The sequence below is a fragment of the Tachysurus vachellii genome, chromosome 9, assembly GCF_030014155.1.
Source record: "Tachysurus vachellii isolate PV-2020 chromosome 9, HZAU_Pvac_v1, whole genome shotgun sequence".
In the NCBI taxonomy this organism is placed as follows: Eukaryota; Metazoa; Chordata; class Actinopteri; order Siluriformes; family Bagridae; genus Tachysurus; species Tachysurus vachellii.
The window spans coordinates 9,772,604-9,786,290 of record NC_083468.1 but is presented as its reverse complement, the minus strand read 5'-3'; the positions used below and the strand labels follow the sequence as shown (position 1 = coordinate 9,786,290).

At 37.2% G+C, this 13,687-nt stretch overlaps 1 protein-coding gene across 1 annotated transcript; it reads right to left on the bottom strand.

Annotated features, from left to right (window-relative positions):
- Nucleotides 1-1,861: 1,861 nt before the first annotated feature.
- Nucleotides 1,862-11,672, bottom strand: LOC132851662 (acidic leucine-rich nuclear phosphoprotein 32-related protein). Its single transcript, XM_060878636.1, has 7 exons — nucleotides 11,548-11,672; nucleotides 7,423-7,549; nucleotides 6,152-6,245; nucleotides 5,325-5,452; nucleotides 4,320-4,462; nucleotides 3,214-3,411; nucleotides 1,862-2,055 (listed from the first exon to the last, which is right to left on the bottom strand). The coding sequence occupies exons 1-7, from the start codon at nucleotides 11,556-11,558 to the stop codon at nucleotides 1,944-1,946; spliced, it is 813 nt and encodes a 270-aa protein (XP_060734619.1). The 5' UTR covers nucleotides 11,559-11,672; the 3' UTR covers nucleotides 1,862-1,943.
- Between the last annotated feature and the right edge of the window lie 2,015 nt (nucleotides 11,673-13,687).

Here is a 13,687-nt window from a genome sequence, read left to right as displayed (position 1 = left end):
GCACCCTGAAAATTTAGCAGGAATTGTATGATGTGTCATGGACCAGAAACTCAGTGGAAAGTGGAGCCACAACATTTTTCAACATTCTGATGTTTACCTGAGGTTGTGAATATTACTTGAAGCTCTTGACCTATATCTGTGTGATTTTATGCATTAGGCTGCTGCCACATGATCGGCTGATTAGATAACTGCATGAATGTGCAGCTGTACAGGAGTCACTAGATCTAAATAAAATCTTAAGAACCTTGTGATGTTTTCGAAAGAACTTATCACCATCATCTCAGTCATCTTCACAGTATTCATCCTCTCACAGTACTGTTTCAGAGACTTGTATAATCTGTCAACACACACTAAACCTGCTCTTGTACTTTTTGTCCTTTGATTAGTTATTATTAGTCTGTGCACGGTGGAATAAGTGTTATACAATATGTGGATATGTAGGTCTTTTTGTTTTATCCTTTTTCAAAGAACTTCATATCATCTCTCCTACATTATCCTTAGATTTAAAGATAAGGATAAAGATAAAGAAAAACTAAAATTTATTCATCAGCTTGGCCTTCGATAAAGTAGAGAAAGTAGGTGTGTGTGGGTGTAAATGCGTATATCCTTTCTCTCGGTGTCCTAAATTGTCCTGTGTCCGTGGCTCATGTTTCAGTGGAACTGATATCGATTGCGAGTTTTAGACTGAAATGCTGAAGTGCGTATTAATTAATGAAGCGCTGCTGAAAGGATGAAGCTGCTGTCATGAAAGGCATTCTGGTCCATTGTGGGGGGTCTTTTGAACACTTTCGCATGACCAGGATAAGCTTCTTTCTGTGATAGCTAACAAGACTGGAGCCTCTTTTGAAATCTCGATCCACTCCTCTGTGCAGAACATTAGAAAAACCTTTATATCCTTAGGTTTGTGTGTGTTTTAAGTAGGGCTCGAAACCTGATAGAGGCTGAAAAACATTTATTTTGACTTCTCTTGTGATGGAAAACCAAAATATCACAGCTTCAGATTGTTGATGTAAGAATAAGATGTTTGGAAGGATACAGCATACTGACGTACTGTAGTGTATCTGAGGATCCTTGACTGACTCTTTCTGCCTCTTTTCAATTCCTGCCCAGTTCATATTTGGCTCCACAGACACGTACACCTCAGGCTGTACTCACACAAACACACCTGCTTGCTTTTGTAATTGTAAAGAGGTACATGAGATGCACACAGTTTACTGGTCCACAGTGGGTTCAGATATGAAGTAACACAGTTTTGATTGACGGGTGCAACTTTGATTAAAAAAAATAATTTTTGATTTATTAGAAGGTATTTTTAATATTTACAGAATTAATTAGTTGCATTAATAATAATATGAGTAATAATCTTAGTAGTAAGACAAATGTGTATGTGTGTGTGTGTGTGAGCATGAGTGTGTGTCCAAATGTGTTCAGGTTCAGATCAGGTGCAAATGTTTTTCATATTTGTTTGAAGTTTGATCTATGTTAGGCTACGTACACACACGCAGGGATTATAGCGCTGCAACTTGTGAAAGTCACCGGGAGTAGTTCCTACAAGTGGTTGCCATAGTAATAACGTTTCTCGGTCACACAAGTAGCATTTGCTCAACTTTGTCACATTTCTGGACGCACCTAGTCACCACCCTTAAAGTCCTTAAAGACTAATACTGAACTGATACTGAAATGATTAATGTAGTAAGCGAACAGATAGCTATGATGATGATAAAGGATGCAATCTTTGATAAATATACTAAACTGTGAACTGGAATATGACAGGATGCAGGTAATAAAAAATAGAGGGCTTTATTTTGCAATACAAATTCTATACAAATAGTGCATTTCAGAAACGGTGCATTCTCATTTCTGTAACAGTACGTTAGAAGACATCATGGCTTTTGCTGCTTTCTGTGCATTAGGCTGAAGATCCTCTCTGAGATCTGCCAACATCACAGAATAATGCAAAGCCTGGAGGATTCTGGGAAACGGGGAGGCACAGAATCTTCTGGCAGCTTTGGGATGCCATCCAGGACTTTGAGTTTTGGCAAATAGGAGAACACACTGTAGAGGACAAAAAGCATAATGAATGTCACAATGAGTCAGATTATAGTATATTCTCAGTTTTATCCATAACAATTTGAGAGGAAAAATACAATTCTGCACTGGAGACTAATATTAACAATTCAACAAAGATGCATATTTGTATATTTCTAATTTGATGTAATAATTAATTCTGCTATTTCTGTGAAAAGAAAACTATTAATGTATAATACAAACAATGTAACAGCCATATGAGACCTCTTGAGATAAGTATGTACTGTTGCACATTGCTGTTGAATTCTCATAACTGTTTCAGAATTCTGCCTGTTTCTGGTCAGAAGGTGTTGATGAATTCCCTGTAAAAGCAGCTCTGACACAAGTTCTGTCTGCAAGGCAAACCAGAGGTCGAAGGATTGTAGATACCTCTGTGTGCTTAACACATACACACAATGACCTCTTTTCTTCTCCTCTCTTCAGCAGTGTGGTACTGATATTGCTCTGATGTTCCGGTTTATCCCAAAGGGGTTCAGTAGGGTTCAGGTCAGGTCTCTGTGCAAGACATTTGAGCTCATCCAGTCCAAACTCGACACACCATGTCTTCACGGAGCTCTGTGCTTTGTGCACATTGTCATGCTGGAACTTGTTTTGGCTTCTTAGTTCCAGTGTAAGGAAATTGTAATACTACTGCATAGAAACACTGCTTCAAACGTACTTATGGATGTGATGGTCAGGTATCCACATACAATGGGCTGTATAGTGTATTGATGCACTCATTTTAATCATTTGTTTCTATAGTAACAACTTATATATGTACAGTATGAATCGAAGTAGACATCGTAGACATGTGGTGAAAGCTGCACATGAACTTATTTTAAAAATGTGGGCAATTATTGATATGTTTTTGGAGAGGGAATGTTTATTTATTTAACTTTTATTTACTGTAGTCTCATGGCTTTTTTTTTACAGTCATAAATATCGCTGTAGCTGTTTTCTGACACAAGAAACTGCAGTATCAGGCTTCACATTGGGCCACATCAAACTACCCGATGATTGATTACTTTACTATAACGCCGTGCCACAGTATGACATGAAACATGGGTGGATACAGAATCACTGTGTACAGATACAAACGTAGCAGTATTAATGAGAGTTCCCTGTCTTTCGCTCTCTCTCTCTTACCGTGAGCGGTAGTCCTCCAAAAACTCACAGGGGTTATGTCTGAGTGTGAGTGTATGCAACGGTGTGTGTTCCAGCAGCTTCAGCTCTGCCAGACTGCTGATGTTGTTCTCAGACACACACAGGTGCTCAATTGCAGGGATCTTTGGCAGCTGAGCGAGAGACTTCAAGTGATTCCGGTGCAGGTTTAGGCTTTTACATCTACAGAAGACAAAACGATCAATGAAATTTAATGTGGTCAAAAGTAGGGACTGTACAGTAATTTTCTTAATTATGTTCTTCTTGTGTTGTTCTTTATTTTTCTTCTTGCATTAGATGTTTTATTCTTTCTTTTAACTTTCTTCATTTCTCTTTTGTGGTTTCTAGTTTCTTTAATTTTTCTTTACTTTATTCATTTTCTTTCTCCATTCTTTTGTCAGTGTTGGCTTGGACAATCACCTACCGGAACAACAGGGGTCGGTCTGGAAGTGTTTGGTTATTTTTTGTGCCATCTGTCTTGATTTACATGTTTGCCCCACCCGATCCTTAGTCCCTTACCAGCCTCTGTACACCTGTTCCTCATGTTTCCTATTACCTTTCCTATTCATACCTGTAGTGTTGCGTTTTGTTTCTGCTGAGTCCTTGAAGTAGTTAGGTGTCTCTAGTTTATTCCTAGTTTTTCCAGTGTTGATTTTTTTTTTTTTATATATATATAAACACCCATTTTGCTATCCCTGCATTTGTTCCCACAGAGGCACCCGTGACGTCTTTACTCCCTTCTTCTACTAATTTTTCTCCTATAATTGTCAAACATCATCATATGTTTTTGTTGTATTGTTTTTGCATTTGTTATATTTTTTATTCAGCTGTGTTTAGTTATGTGTTTTGTATTCTATATCTAGTTTATTGCTTGTTTCACTGTGAGTCCAGAGAGAGGATATACTCTACAAACAAAACAGCCATGTTGTGGCAGGCATGTTTTTCAGCACTTTGTAACTTAAATACACAGCTGAAAAAGGACATAATTCTGAGTATACATTTCCCACTTCCAAAGTATGTTAAATGCAGCCTCTCTCTCTCACACACACACTCACTCACACACACTCTCACACACACACACACACACACACCTTGGCAGTCGAATGGAACTAAGGTCATAGAGTGCATTGTCCATCAGCTGTAGGCGCTCCACTCGGATCAGCCTTCTCAGGATTCGCCTGAAGTTTTCCAGCTGATACACATCACCCAGTTCCTGGTAGGACAGATTAAGTTCCTATAGAAAAAAAACATTTACATTTAAGGCATTTGGCAGACATACAACGGTGCTTTTAAATCTCTGTGCATGCTGCTACCGGAAGCCAGTGGAGAGAGAACAGCAGTGGGGTGGTGTGTGAGAACTTAGGCAAAAAAAAAAAATGTGTGTAAAAAAGTTGTGTAGCCGCATTTTGGATCTTTTGCAGAGGACGAATTGCGTAGGTAGATGTGCCAGCAGAGAGCTTCAGTAGTGATGACAAGAGACTAAACAAGTACCTGAGCAGCCTGTATGGTCAAAAACTGCAGAATCCTTCTGATGTTGTAGAGGAGAACCTGACATGAGCGTGTCACCATGCAGAGCAATCAATGACAAAGGCAACAAGATGCATTCAATCCAAATAAGTAGCATTGTTACTTAACGAGCAAATGTGCAGTGTATAGACATTTATCTCTCTCGCTTCAGCTGTGCAACAAAAATCTACACAGTAAGTATTGTGTGTGTACATCTGTACAGGTTATATGAGTCATTTGTCCAGATCAAACAGATATTTTACCTCAATGTTCTCTCAGTAAAAAATCTGTTGGAGTTCAAATGAATGAGTGTAAATAAAATGATAACTGATGAGGCTGTGTACTCTCAATGCTGGTTATCAACGAACTCTACTTACATAATAATGAAATAATTAGATAGCACCGAAATGAGAGAGCACTGAGGTATCCAGTAACATTGCATAAAAAATGTCATTTTGGGCTACGGTCAATGTTAGGGCTGCAGTGATATTCAGCATTTAATATCAGGCGCTTGTAAAAAGTGATGCATGTAAAAGAGATTGCAAATATGCATGTCTGTGTGTGTGTGTGTGTGTGTTGGAACATCTCACCGTGCAGTTTTCCCAGTTCTCTTGGAGCCTCTCCTCCCATGTTTGCTCACCATTTTCTCTCCTCTTCCTTCTGCTCTCCTTGTTAAAGATCTGCTCGTTCCTAACACTGTGGTCATCTTCTGCAGGTCCTGTTTAAAAAGGTCATAGGCTGATCTCACTGTATCAGACTGTATTGTACCGTATGTAAGCAAGCACATATTTCATATTTTTAAGCATGTAATATTTGTATTGCCTTTAACTTCATGAGCTAGACAGAACAACAATAATAGTCTAATTTCCAGAGAAAGAGAAAATATGAGTGGCAGCTTAGAAAAATCCCTTTCCGTGATCACATTTTGACATTTTTCTTCTATACAGTTATAAAAATTGGGACTTTACAGAAAGAAACATCTTTTTCTTTTGTATGTAAAAACCATAAAGTAAAGTTTGTGTAACCACAAAAGAAAGGAGAAAACTGCATTTAAGGATTGCAATTCCACTTAAAGTCTCCAAAACAACTGAATTTACTGATTTAATGTGGATTTAATATTTAATAAATATGATCACATATTATCAATATATTGGCAGAACTGTCTGTTCATAGCCTGCAGAAAATCTGTTCAGATGAGCCACCCATAATGCACTCATTCTATGTTTAATAATAGTAATATAATTAATTTTTCATAAAACGATTAAACAACATTTCCAATGTATTAGAAGTCATTATTCCTTCAATGTCTACTTGGAGGTACCTTTACATTATAACTCATCATTTGTTACTTACTTTTAAGCCCAATAAACTCTAAAAGAAAGCTAATGTCTAAATTTTATTGACATATAGACCTTACCCTCTCTGACTCTTGGACAGGCCAGCTGATCTCCACGAACATCGGTTTCCTCGATCTGATGCCATGAGGCGAATCGGAATCGACTGGATGGCAGCTGAATTCAATCAAAGGAAAGTGACAGTAATAGACAACTGAGTGAAAATCTCAAAGCTGCAATATACACTTTCAGTGCATTTATAATTCATGTCCTTGGAAACTGTGTCTGGTATCCATACTAACTGTATAAAAAGATATGTGACGGAGGAAATTAAGCACTGCAAGCACTGCTCATTCCTCTCATGGATGTATACAATTTAAGGGTAAGTGCACAAGGAAATGTTATAAAAGGGGTTGTAAAGCAGGGCCATGCAGCCTGTCAAATTGCTACCTTGATTATTAATGATAAAATGGCCATGCACTGGGTGAACCTATTCTCAGAAGGGATCACCTTCGCATTCATGGTGAGTTTGTATTCATGGATCCACTGTACCCAGTAACCTGATCAACATGGATGACCCTGTACAGTAACCCCTCGAATTAAAGAAACATGCATGAGAGCTTTTGGATACTTGTTAAACAATCAACTTCAGCTGCATTTGCTTTAGTGCATTATATTTTTAATAGAAATAAAATGCCATCCAAAGATTTCTAAGAGCTCTCTGAGATCTGATGCAATAATGACGTTCCTTAATATTCCAAATCCCATGGAGATGAGTTGACAATCTGTACGTTTACACCACAGTGCTATTGAATTCTCAAAGCAGAAGGTGTGGATTTAATTTCTCTAACAGCACCTCTGACAGTAGTTCCAGCTCTAACATCAGTTACAGGTTTATACTGTTGTGATAATTCTAATATATTAGAATTCATATAGTAACAGAACATTCACATATGCTTGTATGCTAAATGCTCTAATCAAAGACTAATAATATTGGATTAAGTAAACGCTTCTGCTGTCATTGTGTTTTTACACTGTGCATATAAAAGCAATTAACCAGCTGTCTATTAGCTGACTTATTCTCAGTTACACATAATTTATAATCTCTTTTCCAGTGTCAAAAGCACATATTCAGAAATTCTACCTCATCATTAGAAGTTCTAACTCATCATTTTTTGCAAAGCTCAGACCGTACATGCTTTTTAACAAATATGTCACTCAGCTAGAGGATCTAAGAATACATCAAACATTAAGGGCTCAGTTACATGTTAGATAATCATCATAGGAGCTCCCAGTTGACAATTAACAACTTATAATTTGTGCATCCCCTTAGCCCCTTAGCATAGTGCCTTACTGGAGAGGCGACAATGCCGGAATCTGTTGTGTGCTCCACTGAGAGAGGAGTGTGTGTTTCACTGACTTCAGAGTAATGTGAAGAATGCAATTTGGGGTAACTGCCACTGCTGTTCACTCCCGATGAACTGAATTGAGGGCGAGAAAAAAACAGCCTGGATATGAGTGAAACAGTTGAGCAAACAAGCTTTTCAAATGCTATTTTTTCACCCTAATGCAATCTGAAAAACTATGTGACGTACCTCAGTTCTTTTCAATTATATTTTCACCTATATTAATGAAGAGCTAACAAATAAATAAATAAACAAATATCCAGACAATATAGACTTATTGAGCAAGCAGATATTGACTGTCCTGAACGTGATAATGTTCTCCAGCTCATCACCATTTTTCCAGCAATCACTAATCAATATTTTTCTCTGTGACCAATCACTAATTACCAATGTTTACAGCAACCAATCACTAATTACCATCGTACTAACCACCAATCATGTGATCAGACAGGTGGAAAGGTGTCTTGCACGTTTATCCAGATACAGAAGACACATATGTTGTGTATTAGTGTGGGCTGTTGGAAATGTTTCGATCATGTAGTCTGCAAATGAATCTTATAAATAAATTGGAGATACTTGATGTGCTACAATTGTGATGTATTCTGATCAACTGTGTTCCATTCTAATATTTGATATGCTAATTATAATGACGATTCAATAAATATAGCCTACACCCTAAACAATGATGTCCTCTGGTGACATAGCAATTTTTTGAGAATAAATTAACTTCCTCCTGAAGAAAAGAGTTGGCACTGCTGCTTTTAAGTTATTTTTATTCTGTAGGTTACTAATTTACATTTTAAATGTATGCAATTATTTGAATTCATTCAATTCATTAATCAATCCATGACTGAATTAATTAAAGCCATAACTGACGCATTAATGAAATAAAATTCTCGTGCTACATTTTGTATCCATGTCTGCAATTAAAATAAATAAATAAATAAATACAATAATTATATATATATATATGAACAATTAAAAATCAATTACATAAAATAAATAAATAAAATGATGATGTATCTTATACGGCATGTATCTTATACGGCTTTTATCTTATACGGCATGTAGCCTATACGGCATGTAGCCTATACGGCATGTAGCCTATACGGCATTTAGCCTATACGGCATGTATCTTATACAGCATGTAGTCTATATGGCATGTAGTCTATACGGCATGTAGTCTATACGGCATGTAGTCTATACGGCATGTATCTTAAACGGCATGTAGTCTATACGGCATGTATCTTATATGGCATGTAGTATGTATGGCATGTATCTTATACGGCATGTAGTCTATACGGCATGTATCTTATACGGCATGTAGCCTATACGGCATGTATCTTATATGGCATGTATCTTATACGGCATGTAGTCTATACGGCATGTATCTTATACGGCATGTAGTCTATACGGCATGTATCTTATACGGCATGTACTGTAGTCTATACGGCATGTAGCCTATACGGCATGTATCTTATACGGCATGTATCTTAAACGGCATGTAGTCTATACGGCATGTATCTTATATGGCATGTAGTATGTACGGCATGTATCTTATACGGCATGTAGTCTATACGGCATGTATCTTATACGGCATGTAGCCTATACGGCATGTATCTTATATGGCATGTATCTTATACGGCATGTAGTCTATACGGCATGTATCTTATACGGCATGTAGTCTATACGGCATGTATCTTATACGGCATGTACTGTAGTCTATACGGCATGTAGCCTATACGGCATGTATCTTATACGGCATGTATCTTATACGGCATGTATCTTATACGGCATGTAGTCTATATGGCATGTATCTTATACGGCATGTATCTTATACGGCATGTAGTCTATACGGCATGTATCTTATACGGCATGTATCTTATACGGCATGTAGTCTATACGGCATGTATCTTATACGGCATGTATCTTATACGGCATGTAGTCTATACGGCATGTATCTTATATGGCATGTATCTTATACGGCATGTATCTTATACGGCATGTAGTCTATACGGCATGTATCTTATATGGCATGTATCTTATACGGCATGTAGTCTATACGGCATGTATCATATACGGCATGTAGTCTATACGGCATGTAGTCTATACTGCATGTAGTCTATACAGCATGTAGTCTATACGCAATGTATCTTATATGGCATGTAGTCTATACTGCATGTAGTCTATACAGCATGTAGTCTATACGCAATGTATCTTATACGGCATGTAGTCTATACGGCATGTATCTTATACGGATTGTACTGTAGTCTATACGGCATGTAGCCTATACGGCATGTATCTTATACGGCATGTATCTTATACGGCATGTAGTCTATACGGCATGTATCTTATACGGCATGTATCTTATACGGCATGTAGTCTATACGGCATGTATCTTATATGGCATGTATATATACGGCATGTAGTCTATACGGCATGTATCTTATACTGCATGTAGTCTATACAGCATGTAGTCTATACGCAATGTATCTTATACGGCATGTAGTCTACACGGCATGTATCTTATACGGCATGTAGTCTATACGGCATGTATCTTATACAGCATCTATCTTATACGGCATGTATCTTATACGGCATGTAGTCTATACGGCATGTAGTCTATACGGCATGTATCTTATACGGCATGTATCTTATACGGCATGTAGTCTATACGGCATGTATCTTATACGGCATGTATCTTATACGGCATGTAGTCTATACGGCATGTATCTTATACGGCATGTATCTTATACGGCATGTAGTCTATACGGCATGTATATTATATGGCATGTATCTTATACGGCATGTAGTCTATACGGCAGGTATCTTATACTGCATGTAGTCTATACAGCATGTAGTCTATACGCAATGTATCTTATACGGCATGTAGTCTACACGGCATGTATCTTCTACGGCATGTAGTCTATACGGCATGTATCTTATACGGCATCTATCTTATACGGCATGTATCTTATACGGCATGTAGTCTATACGGCATATAGTCTATACGGCATGTATCTTATATGGCATGTATCTTATACGGCATGTAGTCTATACTGCATGTAGTCTATACAGCATGTAGTCTATACGCAATGTATCTTATACGGCATGTAGTCTATACTGCATGTAGTCTATACAGCATGTAGTCTATACGCAATGTATCTTATACGGCATGTAGTCTATACGGCATGTATCTTATACGGCATGTATCTTATACGGCATGTAGTCTATACGGCATGTAGTCTATACGGCATGTATCTTATACGGCATGTATCATACGGCATGTAGTCTATACGGCATGTAGTCTATACGGCATGTAGTCTATACGGCATGTATCTTATACGGCATGTATCTTATACGGCATGTAGCCTATACGGCATGTATCTTATACGGCATGTATCTTATACGGCATGTAGTCTATACGGCATGTATCCTATACGGCATGTAGTCTATACAGCATGTAGTCTATACTTCATGTAGTCTATACTTCATGTATCTTATACGGCATGTAGTCTATACGGCATGTAGTCTATACGACATGTAGCCTATACGGCATGTAGTCTATACGGCATGTAGTCTATACGGCATGTAGTCTATACGGCATGTAGTCTATACGGCATGTATCTTATACGGCATGTATCTTATACGGCATGTAGTCTATACGGCATGTAGTCTATACGGCATGTATCTTATATGGCATGTATCTTATACGGCATGTACTGTAGTCTATAAAGGATGTAGCTTTGAGCATCAGGTGTAATGTCTGTGTAACAAGACGCCACTAGCTTGAAATTCTGCCCTCCTTCTTTAAGGTTTAGGTTTCCCTGACCTCTGACCCCTTCTCTTGATTAAAGCCGTATAGACTTTATATAAACAAATGTTTACTAGCAGTTTACCTTTTGTAATTTGTGTTATTCTATTAAGTCTATTATTCTCACAAAACACCAGTATTGTCACTTGACCCATAGTCGTGGGAATCCCATATAACCATCTGACTCATTTAAATGGTCATTAATGCTTAAAGAAGGCAGATTATTATCCTAAAACACAAAGAAATGAAAAAGACTTACCTTTCGGACATGTCAGACAGTCGTAGTCTATCCCTTTGGCATTTAAAAGGCGCACAAAGGCTTTGTTTAACGTGGAATGTGTTTGCTTTCCCATTGGGACTGAAGAGCTGCCCACAAACCGCGAAATGGCGCCTGGAGCGCGTGCTCGTTGCCAGGCAACCATTCGTTTGTGTGCGTCCACGAGATTGAGGTTATGCCTGGATAGTGACCCCGACTGCGCGTGCTAGATTACCTGCTTGTGACTATAGTAGGTTATAGTAGAATGGTGTCCGTGCACTACTCCTCCTCAGCCCAGTACTCTAATTAGCTAACTAATTAACAAAGAAACAATACAACTATCGTTTTGCTTTTTTTTTTCTACTTACTCTAAACATGAAGGACCATAACTATTATTATTATTATTATTATTATTATTATTATTATTAATGATAGTTAGAATAGTATTACATATATTAGATGCTAATTAACCAATCAATAACTATTATTATTAATATTATATATGTATATATATATATATATATATATATATATATATATATATATATATATATATATATATATATATATATATATATATATTTATTAGATGCTAATTAAACAATCTTTTTTTTTTTTTTTTTTAACCAAGGGTGCCAATAATTCGGGAAGTCACTGAAAATTGTAAAAGAGTTTGCAGTTTGGATGAGTATGGATGAGTATATGACCTCTGTGGACACCAGTACTGATCAGTAGGTTTGTCAATAGATTTTACTGGGCTGAGAGTGTCATCCCTTGGTCAGCATTGCCCTAAGATTTTCCTGGTTGTGCACAAGATTGCTGTAATTAGGCAGATGTGGATGAACTTGTTAGTTACTACAGATGATGGTCCATGGGTTTATGATTCCTGTGATTTACTTTGTCTCTGTGCTGTGATTGTGTCCTTTATTCTGCTTTATTCAATCACAGTTTACTGCAGCATGACACAGCAGAGACATTGAACAGAAGACAAGGGTTATCCAAAGAGAGAGTCTCTATTTCTGTTAAGATTCTATGTCTACTCTAAGTGACCCTAACATGGATTTTCATCACCTTTTGTACATTGAGATGAGATAGATTTCTTCTGAATAGCACTGCAGCTTCCCTAATCAACACATGCTATCTGCATCCTGTGTTATTCAGCTAATTAAAATCAAGTCGTGTTTGGTATCTACAATTTTATTCAAATTTAATATTATCTTTTTCCACCTGTACAGCATCAGCCAAATTTCCTTTATCCTTGCAAACTGCATTCCTAGATTTCACGTCATATTTTTCTCCTTTCACACACTTCATCCTTCTTTAAACTACTTCACTGTTGCACACTTTATCATTCAACCTTGATGTCCTGTTCACCCTTCAAGCTTGTGCATCATCCTTCTTTTTTTTGACATTGCATAATTTCAGTTTATTTCATTTGTCAAACAATACCTTAAAAGCTTCCTTGACATCCTACAGCACAGCTACAGTAATCCGACTACAGCTCTTCAGATATCAGTGTGCTTTAGTGACTCTCTGATAACAGATGATTCTGTCCTGTATGATTTGTGATTATCAATAATAAATCCTCTGATCTTTAAATAGAAATGACTAAAAATGCAGAAAAGGATTTGAGTGTTAGCAGCTGCTGAATTTTATAATAATATCTAATTCATGGCTTTAAAGTAAATGAAAAGGAATATGTACCATTCTCTGCATGTTAATATATGATAAAGCGTGACACTATCATCAGAGATTAGACATCTCTGCACATCCCCTTCATCCTTTAATCTGGCTTAACTAACCATCTACACTTATTATAAAGGGAAAATTGTTTGCTTCAATTTTTTTTGCTAAACGATTCCTTAAAAGCTGCCTTGACATTCTGCAGCATATCAGGGACAAATAGAGCATTTCATTTCTCAGTCAGGTTCAAAGATGCTCGCTGATAACAGATGGTGCTGTTTCTTATGATGTGTCCTTGGAGATGATTAAATTCTCTGACCTTCAAATTTAAGACTCAAGGCAGGATAAGGCAGGATTCTGTCATTAAACAATGATTTAGAAATGGATTGGATTATTTGGGTTATACTCATCTTTACAGGGAGTAATAAAGAAATGCATATAAAATGCCACTGTACGTATT

Coding starts and splice junctions, on each gene's coding strand:
- LOC132851662 (XM_060878636.1), bottom strand. Junction 5,453..6,151: donor CTGTCCAAGAGTCAGAGAGG/GTAAGGTCTATA, acceptor CTTTTTAAACAG/GACCTGCAGAAGATGACCAC. Junction 4,463..5,324: donor AGAACTGGGAAAACTGCACG/GTGAGATGTTCC, acceptor TTTTTTCTATAG/GAACTTAATCTGTCCTACCA.